Raw genomic sequence first — 21,545 nt, forward strand, 5'->3', positions numbered from 1 at the left:
GGGCTGCAGCCCAATATTTAACAACCGTACCCTCACAAAACTTCTATGACTAAAAACTGCTCCTGCGACCACAGATCTCAATCCACAATCGGTGAAACCTACTACAACACCTTTACCAAGCAAAAATAAAATGATTTGTCCTTGGGACTGATTCACATTCATCACCTGAGATTCTTCAAGTGGCACACAGAGCCTTGCTTTCTTTTCTCCATCAATTGATCCAATAAAGACCCACTCTACTGGTTTGTTTTAACATTTAATGCTACAGCGGGCCTAAACAAAGCAATCTGCATATCATTTACAACTGAGCTCTCACAATTGAAATAAAGTTCTGATTACCCAATAGCACCGAGAAGAGTTTCTCAGGCCATGTGGAGTTGGATGGTCCTCTTAGCACTCAGTATAGTGTAAATATTCAATAAATACCCACACCGGGGGCAGGTAAATGGACCTGACCACACATGGTAATCCCTCTCTTGTTAGATTTCATCTGAACCAAACATTGGATGAACAGGAAAAAGTCTGACAGCTACACACAACCGACAGTGTAATGAAAACAGGGGCTGGGGTTGCCAGGTGGCAGCAGTGTTGGTGCTGTGGGTCTGCTCACCGACACCCCTGTGGTCTGTAGGCTGGTGGTACTGCCGATCTGCGCCAGCTCCTCCCTAGAAGAGGTAATGGGAAGGGCTGTGCTCAGTGTGGACAGCATGGTGAAGGACTCCAGCTGCCGCAGGTCCAGCATGGACTTCACCATCAGCTCCATATTGCCGATGCGCCGGGACCAGCGCCGCCGGGGCCGGGAGGTGGGCACCTCGGCCCGGACAGGGGTCTCCACCCGCCTCCCCCCCGCCATCATGTCCTGTAGGAGGTAACAGCACATGGTCAGGACAGCACCGGGAAGCAGAGGCCCTAGAGCAGCTTTCTACAATGCACAGTAACAGAATAGCACTCCACTGTGCATAAAGGGCAGTGCTGAGTGATATATAAATAAGGTATGTTCCAAACAGTGAGACAGTGCGAGAGCGAGGGGGAGATGAGAGAAAAGAAAGAAAGGAGAGAGACAGAGAAAGAGAAGAGAGTAAGAACAAGACAGGAGAGAGCAGATCAGGCAGAAGAGTTCACCTGCTTCATTTTCCTTTGGGAGTTGTGCCCATTGTCTCCGGTACCTGGCAAATACAGTGTATACTATTCAGAACTCAGGGCTACATTCACAGGAGATAAATCAGAGTATCTAGGTAACTCGGTAATGTTCAATACATGAAAGACAGCAGTGAACAGGTGTTTATATGATGAATATCTCCCAGAAAAGGGATTGTTTCAATGATAAAGAAGGACAACTGAAATATTCCTCCAGTAATATGTAAGACATGTAACGTGTGGGGGGGTGTGTGTGTGTGTGTGTGTGTGTGTGTGTGTGTGTGTGAGAACTACCTATGTCTTCACCAGTGCTGCTTCCAGAGGAGATGTGCAAGGGGACCTCCTCAGGACCTTCCTCTTCTTCTTCTTCCTCTTCCTGAAAGCCATCTTCTTCAGCTTCCTTGTCACTGTCAGAGGACAGGGTGACCAAGGTGCGGGTGCTGCACATTTCTTGTCTGGTACTGCTGATGAGCAGTTTTTTGAAGATTTTCTCCCTTAATACACCCTATCTTCCTCTTTTTTTCACTCAAAGCATGTACCATAACCTCTGAGCCATTCAGGAGGCTCAATGTAAGGTGACCACAACTGCTCTTAGGCCAGTGAGAGCACATCCTGCATGAGCTGGAGCAAGCATTGCCCCTTAAATCACATTAATATCTGTCATCATTTTCAGGGATATCCTGAGGATTGATGTCATTTTCAAGTGCAACACTCAGTTTCAGATGTGCTTGCACAAATAACAGCCACCAAACATTTTTTTTTTGGGCTTGATGTACAAACCTGCCACTAATAATGTTAATAATGTTAGCACATTGATAGCACATTGTTAGCACATGTATTAGTAAATGACATCAAGCTACAGAGTTAGTTATAGTGTTAGCAAAATCAATGGATGTGTTTTGCCTCTTGTTGAAGAAAAAATAAAAATAAAAATTCCTCCAGATCTGGTTAGTTGAGTGTTTGTGCCTGCGCAGGTGCGTGCGTGCGTGTGTGTGTGGGGTATACCTCAGAACGGACGGTTTATGGGGAGGTGTTTTCTGTATGGGCCTGCCCTTCTGCCTGAGCTCAGAGAGCCGCTGCCTCATGCTGATGGTCAACTCCGGGTTCAGGCGCCACACGAAGATACAGCTAAACATAGACAGTCAGTCAGAAACCTGGCCTCCGCTGTCCAGCCTGAGGTACAGTCATGACTACACTCACACCTCTTACAGGTACTGTATCTCAAAATCAATCAATAAACAAAAACACACATCTACATAAGGATACACATTCACTAAGACACACACACACACACACACACACACACACACACACACACACACACATTCTCCCTCTCAAAGATGAACATTACACATACATTTGCATGCACACACACGCACACGCACACACACACACACACACACACACACACACACACACACACATTCTCCCTCTCAAAGATGAACATTACACATATGGTTGTGCACGCACACACGCACGCACACTCAGTCCCTCTCAAAGGTGACCATTATACATACATTTGCACATATTGTGACGAGAAACTCAGTCCTTCTCACAGGTGAATTCACACATACACACACACACAGGCATGCCAATGCCCTACCTGTCTCCAGAGACGGAGATCAAATGTTTGCAGTCATTCGTGAACTTCATTCCTGTTACAATCTCTATACACAGGAAACAAGATGAGAAAGAGCAGTGAGGAGGTCACACATCAGTCACAACATGTTTAATCACAACTTTCACAAGGCTCTCCTTATGCTGTTTACTGCACCCTGTAACTCACTTTAAAATGTTCAGCCTCGTGGCCCAAAATCATTATGAGCCCAAACACCAACAGAATTCTTCATAGCTAATGTATCTGCCATGATACTGGACCCCTTTGTCATCTGTCTGTAAATGCTTTGTGTTAATTTTTCCAAGGACCACAGTATCAGTGGAAGTTTACTGAGTGATAAATTAAATTATGGAGTGATGTATTCACTGGTTGAAGACTTGAATGTTACCTGAGTGGCCAAACATGGTGGCCACACATTCTCCTGAGTAGAAATCGAAGATGCTGAGGTTCTTATCAGAACAGCTGGTGGCCACATACAGCCCCGAGGGGTCAATCTGCACCTGGAGTGAAACAGGGAGGTCAGCACTACTCAGAGACTCCAGTACACCTACACTCGCCAAAAACCCTACACCCATTACAACTAAATAACCTAAAGTTACTCAAAAAATTCACATATTTATTTTGTGCTTTCACACAGTGGCTGGTTTTTGACTGACAATGCCAAGCAGTGGAGAGTAGATAACAAAGACTTGTGACTGGAATGTTATAAGTTTGGGACAATGGGGGACAGATGGGACAATGTTGCTGTATCCTTACGGTTACATTACATATTTTGCCTGAATATCTTTGGTAAGTATCCTTATACATGAATATTAAAGTTTAACCTGAAGTTTATTAAAGTTTAACTGATTCCTTGAAAAGGCACAAACCGACTCTCAAGGTCAGTATGAAGTGACAAAGGCAGAAATAGCTAATGCTTTGGATAGTATGCATGCCCCAGGAGGCCTTCCTCATGACCCTGAATGGGGTCAGCCTGTCCCTCTGCCTCCTGCATAGGGACTCACCTTGATCAGGGTCCCGTCCTCCCCCTGGGACCCCTTGTACAGCTTCTTCTGTTTGCCATTGCTAATGTTGAAGATCCTGCAGGATAGAGGCACAGTCAGACACCAGCAGCATACTAGTAGGCCTCACAAGGCCATCAGATTGGTAAACTTAGTACTTCACTTTGATTTAATGTTCAAATACATGATTGATGAGACATTCTGTATGAGAAGGTGATATCTCCATCATATTGAGATGATGTGTGCTGCAGTAGCTATCATGTCCATATTCATGGTTCAGCTTCATTTACTATGTCATCTTGGCCACATCAAACAACCATATACACAAGCAGCACTGCTTCCAAGCAGCACATAGCCACTGTGTCCTGTCATGGTGCCCCTTAGTGGCAGGAGTTATTCTCTGGATGCCAGGAAAGAGGAATGGCCCCACCAGCCAGGCCGTGCTGGCTAGTTGTTGGAAGTTCTCCATTTTTAATGGCTGCTATAAACACAACAGTACGGCTTGTTCTCCCCAAAAGTGGAGCAGAGCTCAAGTGTGCTCCTATCCACTGGCAATGCCGTCCCTGTTGGCATGATCTGGCAGTGTTTCAGCAGGAACACTGGACCGCCCTTTACTAAAAGACACACCATCTTGCTTTACACAGAACATTATGCAAACAAACCCTCCATCCTCCTCATTTTTTACAAACGTCTTACCACTGAAGGGGGGGGGGGTGTACCCAAAAGGATTATCATTTTAAACTGAAGACTTTGTATGACAAGCACTAATTGAATCAGGAAGACAGTGCAGGTTTTTAAAATATCAGTTCTAATTTAGTATGACTGCATGTCTAGTGAAAGTCTGGCCATGACCTGGCCAGACTTTCACTAACTTTGCAGATTCCTTGATGGATTTTCATCACCCAGATGGCCATTTTGGATGTGAAAGGCCATTTTAAAGACTTCGGTCATTCCAGTTTTTGTGGAGCATTAAACAGTTGTGCAGATGTCAGATATTCACACTCGCGCACAGGCACACACTCGCTTGCTTGTACGTGGACACAGGTATGCTCACACACCTGATGCAGCGGTCCTGGCAGCTGATGGCGGCGTACTTGCGAGTGGGGTCCACGTCCATGTCATATAGAGTGGTTTTGCGCACAATGTGGTGGGTGCGCGTGAACTCAGTCCCGTTGCTTGTCTGCAGGATGATGAGGAGAGAGACAAACTCAGGTCCTGTACAGGACTGTGGCGTAGAAAACATGCAAACTTGCAAAATACTGCAAACAGAAGCACTGACACATCAAAGCTCACTTTTCTCGGTTACTTTTGCATAATCATTTTACATGATTTTCTATTAGCAAACACATTACAAATGGAAGACTAAACTTCTGTCCAGCAGGGGGAGCTGTAAACACAGATATGATTTATTACTATTGACAAACAACTAATTTCTTGCCAAAAACCAAGCCTATTGTAATGGTTGTGGCTAGGAAAATCTCTGCAGGATTTCTACATTGTTCAAATTGAATCCCCACATTCCTACAACAGTCATGCAAACAATTTGAAACAAAGCACTTCGGGAGCATAACAGACATTCATTCAAAAGTAAAAAAACACTTTCTCAAACCTTGTTCAACACAGATCACCCAAAGCTTCCTATATATCTAAATAATCACATTTCTTTCCAGAACCCAGAATGAATGCCAATACTACAGGGAGGATAAAAAGCTGATCTAAATTAGTGGCACTTTGCAGCCAAGGCAACCAGGGATGCATTACCAGCCAGCTGTTCAAACCCAACAACTTAGCTCCAAGAGGGGTCTGAGGCTTAGAGATACTCAGAGACAATGGAAAGATGGTAACAATGATGCCCAGATGGAGGATAGTCATTAACAAATGTGAAATGAGGGGTTTAAAGACAAAAAACTGATTCTGAGATCAGCCTGTTTCTTGTTTTAAATGTATTTCATATGGTCCCTGAAGAGGGAGCGCATATTCTGGCATTTATTAAAGGTTACTACAAGCAGGTGCTGTTCACCCACTCTCCAGTGCATGGAACTCTCCAGTGCCAAGCAAAGACACATCACTCTCTATACAGCAGTCTGCGACAGGGATCAATACCCCTGACCTCAATCACACCTATCAACACTGAGCACTTTAGAATGCAACAGCAGTATGCTCAATGCAGGCCTCTTGCTGCCTCAGGCCATTCCTAGCAAATAATACCACTTCTAAAGACACGTCTCCTCAAGATCACTTGTAATTCTTTGTAACCTGCTGTGTTCTATTTATTTACTTATCATTGTTTATTTATTCTTGTTTTTATATATTTTATCTTGTTGTTATTTACAGCTTTTATTATGTTATTGTTTTTCATTTAACTTACAGTGCCATGCAAAAGTTTGGGCACCCCTGGTCAAAATTTCTGTTACTGTGAATAGCTAAGCAAGTAAAAGATGACCAGATTTCCAAAAGACATAAAGTTAAAGATGACACATTTCTTTAATATTTTAAGCAAGATTACTTTTTATTTCCATCTTTTACAGTTTCAAAATAAAAAAGGAAAAGGGCCCGAAGCAAAAGTTTGGGCACCCTGCATGGTCAGTACTTAGTAACACCCCCTTTGGCAAGTATCACAGCTTGTAAACACGTTTTGTAGCTTTTGAGTCTTTCAATTCTTGTTTGGGGGATTTTCTCCCATTCTTCCTTGCAAAAGGCTTCTAGTTCTGTGAGATTCTTGGGCTGTCTTGCATGCACTGCTCTTTTGAGGTCTATCCACAGATTTTCGATGATGTTTAGGCCGGGGGACTGTGAGAGCCATGGCAAAACCTTCAGCTTGCTCCTCTTGAGGTAGTCCATTGTGGATTTTGAGGTGTGTTTAGGATCATTATCCTGTTGTAGAGGCCATCCTCTTTTCATTTTCAGCTTTTTTACAGACGGTGTGATGTTTGCTTCCAGAATTTGCTGGTATTTAATTGAATCCATTCTTCCCTCTACCAGTGAAATGTTCCCCATGCCACTGGCTGCAACACAAGCCCAAAGCATGATCAATCCACCCCCGTGCTTAACAGTTAGAGAGGTGTTCTTTTCATGAAATTCTGCACCCTTTTTCCTCCAAACATACCTTAGCTCACTGCGGCCAAAAAATTCTATTTTAACTTCATCAGTCCACAGGACTTGTTTCCAAAATGCATCAGGCTTGTTTAGACATTCCTTTGCAAACTTCTGACACTGAATTTTGTGGTGAGGTCGCAGGAAAGGTTTTCTTCTGATGACTCTTCCATGAAGGTCATTTTAGTGCAGGTGTTGCTGCACAGTAGAACAATGCACAACCACTCCAGAGTCTGCCAAATCTTCCTGAAGGTCTTTTGCAGTCAAACGTGGTTTTGATTTGCCTTTCTAGCAATCCTACAAGCAGTTCTCTCTGAAAGTTTCCAGACCTCAACTTGACCCTCACCGTTCCTGTTAACTGCCATTTCTTAATTACATTACAAACTCAGGAAATGGCTACCTGAAAACGCTTTGCTATATTCTCATAGCCATCTCCTGCTTTGTGGGCATCAATTATTTTAATTTTCAGAGTGCTAGGCAGCTGCTTAGAGGAGCCCATGGCTGCTGATTGTTGGGACAAGGTTTGAGGAGTCAGAGTATTTATAAAGCTTTGAATTTTGCATCACCTGGCCTTTCCTAGCGATGATTGTGAACAAGCCATAGCCCTAACAAGCTAATTAAGGTCTGAGACCTTGGTAAAAGTTATCCGAGAGCTCAAATCTCTTGGGGTGCCCAAACATTTACATGGTGCTCCTTTCCTTTTTTCCGTTCTAAAGTTGTACACAACAAAAATAATACACTAATCTTGCTTAAAATGTTGAAAAGAATGTTTCATCTTTAACTTTATGCCTTTTGGAGATCAGTTCATCTTCTACTTACTTAACTATTCACAGTAACAGAAATTTTGACCAGGGGTGCCCAAACTTTTGCATGGCACTGTATTTCTTATCCAATATTATTCTTGATTTGCTTCATATAATCATTTAATCTCTTCTCAGAAGTGCTTTCAGGGCTCCAGACTAACTTTTCCCACTGATAGTAGCACTGGTGCTCCTTACTGAAAATTTTAGGAGCACCAGCACAAAATTTAGGTGCACCACTTAAATTGACATGCAACGCAACACATATTTTTTCCATCTTAACTGTATTACTGATAAATGCTTTGGTAATAAATAGACAATTTACAGAAATAACAATGTGCTGTTTATAAGGAAAAAGTCACAAAGTGAAGTAGCGTTTTAAGAGAAAAAAACATTTAGTTAAATGGTGCTTTTTAAACATAAATACCAAATAATAAATTTACAAATGTCAAATTTACAAATCACACCCTTTTTTCTGGTACAGCATGGTATTAATCAATGACCTTGCATGCTTATGAAAAGTTGTCTTAATTTGCATATCCTAGTTTTGCATTGATGTAAAGATTGACAGTGACTTGAGACTTCATATTTGCAAAATATTTTCATGTGCACATTAAGTTTCCCTCCTACCGCAACCACGGGTACTGCGTTAGCCATTGTGGTTGAAAGCAGTACTTCACTGGCTCAGTCAGTCTCTCTCTGCCTGCACCTGCACTCTCATCATCAGTTGTGTCTGAGTCGGGACCTCTCATTGGCTCTCCCTCTCCACCAGCCTCCTACTCTCTCTCCTCATTTTGTTTTTAACCCTTTCGCCTGTACGGTCACACCGGTGTGATTATCCGTTTAGGGCGTATGCTAAAACCAGTGCGATTAGAACACGAGATTAGAATTAGCTAGATTTTTTCCAGCTTTGAGGAAACAGCGATTTAAAAAATTATAGCAAATGCGGATGGTGAAAACTATGAGAATCTTAATAACGCTAATGAAAACGTAATGAACCATGTAATGTAAGGCCCGCTACATAGCATAAAATAAGTTACATGCGAAAGGGTTAAAATAATCAGCTATAGACCGCTTCATCCTTGGAACAAGGTAACAACTAAATGGATTATTTCACACGTTTCATCATCAGTGCGCGTGTGCAGGCAGGGAGCGACCAACTGAGCCAGTGAGGCTAACGCAGTACCCATGCCGGAGGGGCACCAAAACAGCCTAATGATCATCATGCATTCGCACTAATGCGACCATGTGAAATTTTAACTCGCACATTCTCAAAAAATGGTAGCATATGTGGGCATATTTGCAAGTCGCACTGGTACACCTAGTTATAAAATTTAGTCGCACTGTCTCCAAAAATGGTCGCAAAATGTGACTAAATGGTTGCAGTCTGGAGCCCTGGCTTTGAATACAAAGTATTCCTTTACATCCTGGATGATTTCCATTTAATTGCTTAAAACAATACAAATCTGTAGCATGCTCAAATGAACACTGAGCAGGCCCAGTATTTGCAGCAGTTTTTGTCAATGGGAGTTTTACAGCAGGCCAGTTCCCCAGGCTGGTCCAGAGTGGGGAGTGGGGAATACCAGGATTGCTCTGTCTGAGTGCTGCAGTGGCCTTGCCAAATAGTGCCCTGACCTAAATGAGAGCACATGACAGGCTCCTGGGCAGGGATCAGAACCTCTGAGAGCAGCCGGAACACAACACATAACAGGAGGATGGGGAGGGGGGCATGCAACAGGTTTGAGCAAATGCACATCCACAGAGGAATTTACCCTTAATAAAGCAGTGACTGACATCTCCAAGGGAACACTTATTTATTCAATTAAAATCAATGCAAAAGTTCCAGATGCTGCAGTTCATTTATACCATTCAACTTGCTGGAGGAAAGCAGGGACGGTGCTGTGCTTGAAGCAAGGGCGTAGGAGAGAGTTTGATATTGGGGGGACACAACTTGCTATGAATTTTAATTCTGTATACGTAATCTCAGTCCTTAAAAGGAGCATATATCTTGATTGAAGAATAAAACAATATCAGGATGGCTTGAAATATGAAGGTATGCGCGTGTATACACCGTTTAAGTGCTTTCAAGAAGAGCTGCACACCTCTGTTACTACTAAGCTCATCTTGACATATAGGAGATGCACATCTGGGGCAGAGTTTGCCCAACATGAAGGTGTGTCACCCAACATTAGGATGCGTCTCATTAGGCCTATATATAAGTTATTTTCCTCTGGAGATGGAAAGTGTATGACAATAATCCACATAAACAAATGTCACACTTTGACGTAATGATGGCATGCCATCTGATCACAGCAGAAGACTACCAATTATGGACTACACACAGCAGACAGGTTTTCCCTCACTGCCAGGGAAAACGGGTGCAACGTTGATGAAAATCTGTGGCCTTGAACAACAGGAAAACATGGAAGTACAGTACATAGCCTACTATGTGTACGTTTTTTGTTTAACAATTAAAACATTTATTCATCTGCAGTTTCTAAGACTTAAAATGTTGACTGAATACTGTGGTGAAGTTTTCTTCACAAAGTTGGTCACATAATTCTCCCACCGGTATTACTGGCTAGCTAGTTGATACCTCACTAACCTAACCTAATGTACCTAACTTTACCTTAGCAATAGGCCTATGTCAGTGACAAAACAGCTGGCTAGCTAATGTTAGCTTGTTCATTAACGATCAGCGAAATAAGTAACAAGCTAACGTTATATATGAAAATTTACAACATACTCAAACAGAATACTGTTCAGTAGTAGGCTACAGAGAATTTGATACCGAAAATAGGGTGTCGCGAGTAGCCCAGAATACTTCCTGCATCCTTGATTTGCAAAGGCGGTTACCTTGTGAACTCAATGTTTTTTTTAGCCCAGTGCTTTTTAAACGACTGTTGTAGCTAGCTGTGTCATCCCAGTTAATCTGCTGTGTCGAAAATAAAAACCTGTTTAAAGGGTTTACTGTGCTTGCGGTTGTCGTTTAACATGAATTCAACGTATCCTGAAATCAAATTTTATTTAACATACAGTAGTTTCAACAGTACAGAAACTAGCTAGCTAATAGCCTAGGCCAGTGTTTCTCAATCCTACTCCTGGCGGCCCGCTGTCCTGCATATCTTCTGCCTATCCTTGCTCTACCTGTCTGAACTCATCAGTGGCACTTTTGATTAGCTGAGCACACCTGATTTAATCAAGCAGCAAGGATAGATAGAAGATACGCAGGACAGTGGGCCGCCAGGAGAGGTTTGAGAAATGCTGGCCTAGGCTACAATCACTATTGCCAAATTATTCAAAAGATGGCTAACGTGAAACTGGTCACTAAATAAATCCACACACGCCTATCACTATCATCTACCATACTTAGTCTTTACTCCAAAAAACAATAGTGTCTTTTTTTTTTTTTTCCCCCGGGGAGCGGGTGCATGTTTAAGGCTTAGGTTCAAGTTGATTGTTCTTGCATGTTTTTTGATAATGATCCAGTCAGTAAAAAACGTGATCAGGGAGAATGATATTCCATTTCCAAATTAAACTTTTATTCTATATTTGCCAGTCGTTGTGACAATGTTTTTACTGATTTAGAGAAATTAATTTATTGGGGAACTAGTGGGGGACAAAAATAGCTCACACACATTTTGGGGGGGGGCATGCCCCCCCCCCCCCCCCCCCCCGGTTCCTACGCCCCTGGCTTGAAGGAACACCACCACTGCCTTACCAACGGTCCAGCAAGCCCCAGAGCCTGTGCTATATTTGTGTGGTGGTAATGATTAGGGGAGGGGGTGTTGGGTGTGTGTATGGGGGGGTAATGGTGACGGGAGGGGGGTGTTGGGAGGTGTGTGGCTCCTACCTTTTTGGCTGTGCGGAAATAGATGCTCTTGTCAGCTCCGCAGCTGATCATCCTCACTTTGCCTTCATTGGCTGAGGCGAAAAGGCAGTGTTACCATGGAAACAGGAGCCGGTGCACAACACTGAACAGAGCTTTTAAACTAGCATAGCAAATCAACCAACTTTTAGCCCAACCAAGGCTTTATTCATCTTCAAAATACAAAAATAACAGCTCTGAAGCACACACTTGGCCAGGAGTCAAGGACCACGGTGAAAAATTAAATCACTGAAGTTATTCCTTTACCACAACACTTACATTGGCTCTCCAAAAACTGCTGTATGCAGTGGTAATTAGTCATGGCATTACTTTAAGGTTCTAACGTAAAAACCCCAGATAAAACATTTACGTTTCAAGTATAAGTAATTAAAGTGCATCACTAACATGAAAGTTCTAATTGGTTTACTGCACAAAACAAAAGGAGAATACTACACAGTTACCCACGTAGGGCTCATCTCCGCATGTTGTTGCAGCGTGGCACACAAAGTGTAGGAAGCCACAGTGTTGTGTGCTCTGCAGTGTAAAGTGTAAAGAGTGTTGACTGTGAGAATGTAGTGTTCTGGGTAAGCAGTGTTAACTCCATGTGAGTAGCATTTATGTGAGATTGTGATTTATTCATTTAATCTTCATTTTACCAAAACCAATTCTCTTTTAAAATGATGACCCGGGGGATGGAATTATTTAGTCAATTAACCTGGGGGATTATTTCAGGGCCCCACTCAAAGGGCACTGGGGAACCGCCCAATCCATGTGAGGAGAGCCACAGTGGTTCAGGACCTCCTTTTAATGTCTTGTTTGAAAGATGGAGTTTCCTACGGTACAGTGTCCTTTCCACTAGGCTCCCTGCCCACTACTGGCTCTAGTGCTCGCTCTGTGAAAGTAGTGCTCACTCTGTGCGAGTAGTAATGATTACGTCAGCCGTAGGTCTCACCGGCGAAGCGGACAGCGGTAATGGAGGAGGAGTGGTCATCCAGTGTCTGCAACAGGCTGTACTCCTGCTCTGCATCCAGCACATGAATCAGTCGGTCTCGGCTAGCAGTAGCCAGAAGCCTCATCCCTGAGAGAACATGGGGAACACATTAGAGCACTGCTACAGAGGTGACTGTCAATGCCAGAATGACCTTAATTTCAGATGCAACAGAAGAGCTGGTGATGGGGCATGCCAAATCCTCCTCTGGCTGTGACTCCACTAACACAGTCATGCCTTGAGGAATGGGGGAAGGGGAATGAGGAGAAATTCTGGATAAACTGTGAATGTAGCACATTTATGAAACACTGCTCTGTCTGACTGGGTCGCCTCAGTAAAAAGATGGAGATCTCAACAGGACTAGGATGCTAATAAAAAAATATTGAACAAAAGTAAAATCTCTCTTCATGTGAAACAAGCAAATGCCAGCCTGCCCAGCTGAACTGGGTGTGCATGCTGGCCTCTCCCACTGACACATTCCCTGCAGATGTTGACTCACCAGCACATCAGCTGCTCATGGCTCAGACTCCCTTGGCAAAGGAAGGGTTTAAATGGGTGACCATGCTCCCATCTCCAGATCTCCATTTCATAATTCCAATATCTTGTCTCTCCCCACAGACACATAGATGGTAGTAACCCTTCATTGCTAAGCAGATGGTCTGTGGCGCACTGCTGCTGGAGGCTCATAACCATAGAAACACAATTAGTAGAATTTTCCCTCGCAGAAAGAATGTGCAGAAGACGCAGCAGACACACAAGCATTCATACATACAGATTTACTGGTGACATGCTGCAAAGGGCCAAAGCTGATTTGTTGTTCAAAATATGCACCAGCATTTGCATTTCTGACAGTGTGATTCTATATGTAAAAATTGATGTCAGATTCAATTTCAGATTCAAGAATCCCTGCTCTGAACATCCATTATCCATTACATCCATAGTGTGATGCACACTACGTAGCATGCTGTAGTTGATTTATTATTCCACATCTATGGTCACAACTGATACACTGATGTGATCATTCTGTGATGTACTCTACCAGTTTTTGCAATTGGGTTGGCCAATGAAGACAATGTTCCCATAATCCACAGTAATGCCTTGGGGACGTAGACGTGGAGAACATAAACTGGTGTACACAGTAGGTTACCACTGCATTTATTGGTAAAACTGGAAAGGCAGGCACAGTGTCTCAGTGTCGAACTCACTAATGACCACCAGCAGGTGAGGGAGCCCCAAATGGCCAAATCAAGACAACAATTAGAGGGATCAAGTGGTTCTGGATACTGCAGACCAGAGGACAGTAGACATTCAAACCTGCCAGCACCAGGACTTAGTAGCCCTGTTCTAGGTCATCTGCCTGTAAATGTCCAGGTTTAGAACACATGGATCACAGGTAACTAATCCAGGTGATTGCTGGTTGCTTGCCTCAAGGTGAAGTAGGCTGCCATCACCTTGATAAAACCTAGAGGAAAGACCAGCCAACTCCAGGACACCCAGGTAAACACCAGGGGGTGAGACAGGGGAGACAGCAGACACTGCAGGACTTGGGAGGTCAGCTTTATTCTTGGCTACCCTACCAAATGAATGGTGTCAACTGGCTAACAGAAATAGTCACAGAGAAAATCCACACAACAGTAATACCTACACAGCGAGTTAGTCAAAATGGATGTGCTGTCTCTGCTGGGGGGGGGGGCTAACTGGTAGGCCAAAACCCCCAGAGAGAGAACAGAAATCCTTTACAGGGGGCCTACAGTGTCACACAGCTGCTAGACCTTATAGTTCTACTTCATTAATACCCCAACCTCCAGCCAATCCCCACATGGCTGCAACACACTCAGCTGAGGCCACACATTCGGATCGACATGTGTTGAATAATGGGACTGTTCCCCTGCTCTTAAACTAGTGAGTTTACCAAAGGAGAGTACGTGCTGTGAGCCTCACCTCCCTCCTTGTCTCTCACCAATTCAGGAAAAACACACACATGCAAGTACATAGGTCCCTCCCACCTTTTTATTTTGGCCTGAAAACAGCCAGGAAATTCCCTCCTGATGTTCAAGTACAGCAGACGAACAAGAGAGCAGTTTCAGATCTGACATGAATGCTCCTGTTTAATGAGCTTATTTTGGGAAGTTGTGATGAGGCAGTGAGTCAGCATCTGGAAGGGATGTGTCAACAAGCAGGAACGGCATTGAAAAATTTTGCTGTTATACCCAAAGTAATACACAAAGCATTTCTTCAGGCTATTCCAAGTCACATCTCACACTTGATTTTGCCATTGTCCCTCCCTTCTGACACTAATCTACCAGAATGTGCACAAAGGTAACATGTGAAGGCATTACAGCTATCTAGTGCTAATTTGTCATTTAACATTTCATTATATTTTAGAGGGCTTTGTTATATCAAAATCTTAATAATGCTAACTAGAACAATGTGAAGCCTTCCAGAGTTAGCTAATGTGATATAAAGTTGAGGAAATACCTGTAAGTACTGCTGAGCTTTAAAAGATATTAACTGGGCCACTCTGAGAATGTTGCCTGTAGGTGTGACATTCCTCTTACTAAAGTGGAAGGACAGTGAATAGCAGTTTGTAACCCTGTTCTATAATCCCAAAATTGGTCTCTATGTGTATCAATGTGTATCAATAATGTACTAGACGTGCCAAATTCTGATACAGTCTTACAGCAGATACAGCAAAACCCTGTGTTAGGTAGGGGGGGCACCTTGAAAACAGGGCCTACAGGACAGGCATGTCATATGAGATCCAACCAATGAACCATGAGATCCAATGACAAACCAGCCTCACTTCTGTGACTCTTTCAATGTTAGGGAGGGCATTCTCTATAAATGAGGCAGAGGCTGAGGTGAACTTGGGTTTGGGCAGCAGCCCCTCTGGAAATCCCTGGCCTACTCACCAGTCTCAGGCTTAGAGTACTCCAGGCACAGAATCTCTGCATCGTGGGCCTCCACCTTCAAGAACTCCTCCATGCTCTGGAGATCATGGATCCTGCAGTGACAGGATGGAACTCAGGCAATATATCACACAAGGGCCGATGGATGACCCAGATTTTACACAACAGCTCTGGCCCCTCTTGGCACTTGGCAGCTGAGGCTCTTAGAATTCCCTGCAGGGGCCCGTTAATTGATTGTGCAGATGAGCAGTGCGAGAATTGAGAATTGAGGCTTGTGGGGGGGGGGGGGGGGTGCATACCTCAGGGTGCCAATGCGGTCTCCCGATGCCAGGTGCTGCCCATCTGGGCTCACACACATAGTCCTGATGCCGCTCCTGTTCTCAGAGGTCTGGGGGTCAGCCTTCTCCGTGTTACTGGTAGCCACACATTCCGCATCCAGCAAGGTGGCGGTGTTGTTGTCCATGTAGATGATTTTCATGAGGTCCTGTGGGAACAGATCGTTCCCAGGTCCAACAAATAATTATCAACCCAGTGGAGCATAACAAATCTTTATACATCACAAACATCCACCATTTTTTGTGTTTCTTAAAAAACTGCCTTCATCAACAGCAAACAGTTTACATTACTACATTTTTACATTACATTATGGTCATTTAGCAGACACTTTTATCCAGAGCTACTAACATAGGTTACAATTTTATCAATTTTTACAGCTGGATATTTACTGCAATTGTGCGTTAAGTACCTGGCCCAAGGGTACAACAGTAATGCCCCAGCAGGGAATCAAACCAGCAACCTTGCAGTTGCTAGCCCTGGTCCTTAACACTACACACTGCACGACACTACCTCATGTACAGATGATTAAACCTTAGGCAGCACACTCTGAAACTAAAAATACTATACATGGGCTTCCGAGTAGTTTGGAGGTTAAGGCATTCACTTTGAACACCAGCTGGGCCCTACAGCCCGTGTTTGATCCCAACCATGCTGCATTTGCCAACAGTGACCAGGAACACAGAGTGGCGGAACAAATAAGCTTGGTTCCACTGGGGGGAGGTCGGCTAGGGGTTCCTCGTCTCACTGCTCTCAGGTGCCTGTGAGTTTCCAGAGCACCTGCTGGAGTTTCAGATACAAGGAATGGTGGAGGAGCCCACCCTGGCCACCTGGTCCAGCTCCAGATGCCTCCCCTGCTCTCCTGCCTGACCGTGCCCAGCCCCCTGGTCCAGCTAGCTTGTAGTCCCACCAACCTGACCATCCCATCCTCCTCAGACTTTTCCCTCCATATCGTTGCCAGAGGCAGATGAGTTCCCCCTTTGAGTCAGGTTCTGCTAAAGGTTTCCTCCTTTTAGTAAGGGAGGTTTTCCTTGCCACTGTTGCTGTAGGCTTGTCCTTGGGGGTTCCAGTTCTGCTACCTCGCTGCCCTGCCTATCAAGGCAAGTGTGCCAAGAACCGGACATTCTAGGATTACATTTTATAGTTACTCTGTTGTTAATTACTACTGTCTATCTAATTCAAATGTCTTAAGAACATTATACAACTTTAAGTATTCTCTGTAATTCTATCTGCCAAGTGCCGGCCAGAAGCAGATGGGATCCCCCTTTGAGCTGGGTTCTGCTCAAGGCTTTTTCCTGTTAATCAGGGAGCTTTTCCTTGCCACTGTTGCCTTAGGCTTGCTCTCAGGGGGTCTCAGGCCTGGTAACAATGTAAAGCTGCTTTGTGACAACTTGTGTTGTAAAAAGGGCTATACAAATAAAATTGAATTGAACTGAATTGAGTTACTCAGATGACATCAAGTGGAATTGCGCCTGTACTCCAATGAGTGCCCACTCCACTGTAGTGAGTGTAACTTGTATTGCAAAAACCATGGGCTGAATGTGAGTGTACTGGAGGAGTGCATTCATCTTGCCTCAGCACTCCTCAGCGAAAATGACAGTTGCTGCTGTAAAACAAGAACAATACACAATTGCTAATTCCAAATTAGGATTGCATAAAGTGGGAAAAGGAAAACAATTACAAATTCTGTCCTTATATAGACTTTTTTTTACTAATTTCAGATCTTTAACAAGACATTCCAGTTCAGTTGACAGTGCAGACCCACAGCGATGTATATTGGATAAAAAGTGCCTATTGAAGATGAACAAGGAGTCACATTTACAGAGATGAGTCACTTCTTCAGAACCTATGGGTCCCATGAGTCAGAGTGAGTCTGTGCACCATCTTGCCCTCATTCCTCCATGAGTCACATTGACATTGTGGTCGGGGCTGGGACATTTAACCACACCTGCAGTTAAACACAAGCCAATCCTGTCCTAGCTATATCACAAAACCAGGGTCAATCAAAGACCCCGGGTCCCAGACTGTTTTAGATAGAGTGGGTTTAGAACTTCACTATATCTTATTGTGTGTATGCAACACTGCATATGTATGAGGCCAAAGACAAAACCACAGCCAAACAAACAGCTGGCTGAGGAGAGGACCAGAGGCCCAGACAGTGAGAGCGGCCTTGCTCTAGGCTCTCAAGACAGCAACAGGGAGATAAATGGACAGGTAACCAGAGCTGCAGGTCTGACGCCAGGAGGTATGCTGCTGTTGCATCCCTGAGCAAGGTGCCTAATCCGCACAGTTTCAGTCACTATGCAGCTGCATGAATGGATTAAGTGTAAAAATAAACTCAGCAAGTGGTGCTGGATCAGTAAGCACTCTAGTGATGTTGTGCTGCGTGGTGAGTTAGGGCCAGGCCTGTGTGAGTGTCATGCTCACATTGCTGATGACGTTGTGGCTGAGGGTGGAGCTGTGGCCGTCGGTGTTCCATAGGCGGATGGTGTTGTCTGAGGAGCAGCTGAGGAAGGAGCCTGGAGACAGACAGGCCTGCTCCCCGTTGGCCACCTCTGGGTACACCTGCAGAATGGAGAGGATGCCATCAGTGAGCACCACCTCTGTGTGGCACAACACACAAATGCACATACATGCATGCATGTGCACACGCACGTACTCACATAAATATACAGATGCATGTACGCATGCCCTCACACAAACACATGTACATGCGCACACGCACCGACACACACACACACACACACACACACACACACACACACACACACACACACACGTGCCTGCACAGAAACACACAAACACACTCATGCACATAGTACGATACACCTGAAAGTGGCCTCTGTGGCCAGGGCCAAATGGATCAAGGCCACCCCCTCCTCCCTCACCTCCACGCTCCAGACACAGGCTGCATGGTAGAGGGCTGAGTACACCTTTCCCACTTTACGCAGGTCTCGTGTGTCCCACACGTACAGGCTGTGGTCATTGTACACGCACGACAACCAGCGGTTGGTTGGATCGTAGCTCACCGCCACCGTGTCAGGGAAGCGTGCTTCTAGTTTGTAGGAGAACAGCTGGCTGCCGGAAACATGGAGAGGAACGCCATTCAGACTTCAGGCACTGTAGGAAAAGCCCAGCTGCACTCTCCAACTGCTGCCCTGATGCTGTAACTGTAAACTTTCTAGAAAGAACAAGTTACTGTATTGGCTGGGAGAGAGGCATGACCACAGTCCACTCCCAACCTGCGTTAAGTTGGCACCCCCAGTATTTAAAAAGTTCGAAATGGTATTACTGTTCGTTTGTGCTATGTTTGTGCCGGTTTGTGCCGTAGAAATTTTCGTTTGTGCTGCTATGGTTTTTTAGATATAAACATTATATTTTTAGGCGATGACGTCACCCAGCACCCCAAGCTTCTCCGAATTGCTCCAAATGGTCTCGTTCGTTTGTGCCGGTTTGTACCGTAAAAATTTTCGTTTGTGCTGCTATGGATTTGTAGATATAAACATTATGTTTTTGGGCGATGAGGTCACCCAGCACCCCAACCTTCTCAGAATTGCTCCTAAATGGTCACGTTAGTTTCTGCTACGTTTCTGCTGGTTTGTGCCATGATCATTTTCGTTCGTGCGTTCATGCTTTGAATAAACACTGTACTTCATGGCAAAAATTCTGTGACAACTTCCAGAACGCTGCTTTCTCCATAACGAAGAAAGTGGCTTCTACTGTGCAACGTTTTGCTGGTTGGTGCCCTGAAAAAACTTCAGGGCATTTGGAAATATCCAACACATCCAAAACTTAAAAATGACAAGCACTTGTAGCTATTTTTTAAGCCAGCTAATTACTTACAAGGCCTGAGTTGCATTTGCTAATTAGCTGGTTAACGTTAGTTACATAGTAGCCGTAAAGGTAATTAACGTTGTGTCATTAACGTTAGGTAAAAATAATACATTAATGCTGGCAATAAAACACACAAAAATAAATGCGCTTTATATATAACTTAAAGGTGTCTGTCTGATATTTGTCCTACTTTTTAAGTTACTTACATCTAGTCAGTAGCACAGATTTGACGCGAATAAACGCAGCTCGTGCAGCACTAGAACCTGGACAAAGTTGTAGGCCTAATCGGATCAGAGGGAGCCAATTGTGTTGTAAGACGTAAGGGTAGGTGTGTAATGATTCACAAATTGTCCAAAATAGATAGCTAGCTAACTAACTATACGTTCGTATGTTTTGTTTACGCTGCTGTTTTCATTTTTTTAAAGACATAGGCTAAACATTATATTTTATGGACTGTGATGTCATCAGTACCCCGACTGTAGGCTAAACATATTTGTTCGTGCTGCTGTTTTTTTTTAGATGGATATAACGTGATCATTGCTGACGCCATTCAAACGTTATTGGAAACAATCCAAAATAGCCTCTGTGGGTTGGGTTGGATTCAGATATTAACTGTAGGCTAAGTCGATATCATTAAATGTGACATTGCCCCAACCTTTCCCTTTTAGACGGTGATCACGGCACTACAGGTCACGCACGCAATCTAAACTTCCTTCCCCGAAAGAGAAGTTCCAAGTGCAGATGCAAACTACGTCATTCAGCAACGTTAATTACCTTGACGGCTACTATGTAACTAACGTTAACCAGCTAATTAGCAAATGCAACTCAGGCCTTGTAAGTAATTAGCTGGCTTAAAAAATAGTTACAAGTGCTTGTCATTTTTAAGTGTTGGATATTTCCAAATAGCGCTGCAACGTAAGTTTACTGGGATCCCCTGTAATGTTATTGCTCTTGGCATTGAAGCGCTCTGTGTAGGCCTATCAGGAAAAAATGTAATGCCAAAGTTTTTTTAGGGCACCAACCAGCAAAACGTTGCACAGTAGAAGCCACTTTCTTCGTTATGGAGAAAGCGTTCTGGAAGTTGTCACAGAATTTTTGCCATGAAGTACAGTGTTTATCCAAAGCATGAACGCACGAACGAAAATGATCATGGCACAAACCGGCACAAACGTAGCACAAACGTACGAGACCATTTGGGAGCAATTCGGAGAAGCCTGGGGTGCTGCGTGACGTCATCGCCCAAAAATGCAATGTTTATATCTACAAATCCATAGCAGCACAAACGAAACTTTTTACGGTACAAACCGGCACAAACGTAGCACAAACTAATGAGACAATTTTGGAGCAATTCGGAGAAGCTTGGGGTGCTGGGTGATGTCGCAGCACATACAATATAATTTGTTATATCTAAAAAACCATAGCAGCACAAACGAAATTTTTTACGGCACAAACGTAGCACAAACGAACAGTAATACCATTTCATTTTTAAATACTTGGGGTGCCAACTTCACGCAGGTCCACTCCCACGTTACTCTGAAATGCATCCCCTCTTCTATACTTTTGCAAGGAGTCAGTGTGTCTTCGGTCCAAAGAAGTACTGGCACTAAAATAACTCTGACATTAAGCCACAGATTCGCAAAAGAGTGATAAATCTGTCACAAGATAAATAAGCTGAAAGCTGGTAAATCTTGGAATGAGAAACTGGCCAGGATTACTGCAGTGTATGAATGATCCAAGTGCAGCACTGAATTCCAACTCCATTTCCAACCAAAGTCTGGCTCACTTGTTCTTTGATACCTTTACCATGTCTTTCCAATCTAATTCAAATGATTTTGATGTACAATTACCCCATAGTAAGCCAACTGTGCACATTTAATCAAAGTTAATGCATCTACAAGGGATGAAAATCCATTTCTGAAAGGCATAGCAGACACACAGACTAGTAATAAAAGCTATGAAATTTT

General features: G+C 43.9%; 1 protein-coding gene across 2 annotated transcripts in view; it reads right to left on the reverse strand.

The window, feature by feature from the left end:
* Positions 1-21,545, reverse strand: part of mapkbp1 (mitogen-activated protein kinase binding protein 1) — a 66,108-nt gene that overhangs the window by 9,396 nt on the left and 35,167 nt on the right. For both annotated transcript variants that reach the window (XM_036541733.1, XM_036541732.1), the window contains 14 exons: positions 18,636-18,825; positions 18,175-18,312; positions 15,714-15,898; positions 15,418-15,509; positions 12,470-12,595; positions 11,503-11,573; positions 4,815-4,936; positions 3,760-3,835; positions 3,144-3,255; positions 2,741-2,804; positions 2,143-2,265; positions 1,432-1,544; positions 1,123-1,166; positions 611-859 (listed from right to left, as the gene is read on the reverse strand). In XM_036541733.1, coding sequence (XP_036397626.1) covers positions 611-859; positions 1,123-1,166; positions 1,432-1,544; positions 2,143-2,265; positions 2,741-2,804; positions 3,144-3,255; positions 3,760-3,835; positions 4,815-4,936; positions 11,503-11,573; positions 12,470-12,595; positions 15,418-15,509; positions 15,714-15,898; positions 18,175-18,312; positions 18,636-18,825 — 1,705 coding nt within the window. The remainder of the gene's footprint in view (positions 1-610; positions 860-1,122; positions 1,167-1,431; positions 1,545-2,142; positions 2,266-2,740; positions 2,805-3,143; positions 3,256-3,759; positions 3,836-4,814; positions 4,937-11,502; positions 11,574-12,469; positions 12,596-15,417; positions 15,510-15,713; positions 15,899-18,174; positions 18,313-18,635; positions 18,826-21,545) is intronic.

The sequence above is a fragment of the Megalops cyprinoides genome, chromosome 12 (genome assembly GCF_013368585.1).
Source record: "Megalops cyprinoides isolate fMegCyp1 chromosome 12, fMegCyp1.pri, whole genome shotgun sequence".
In the NCBI taxonomy this organism is placed as follows: Eukaryota; Metazoa; Chordata; class Actinopteri; order Elopiformes; family Megalopidae; genus Megalops; species Megalops cyprinoides.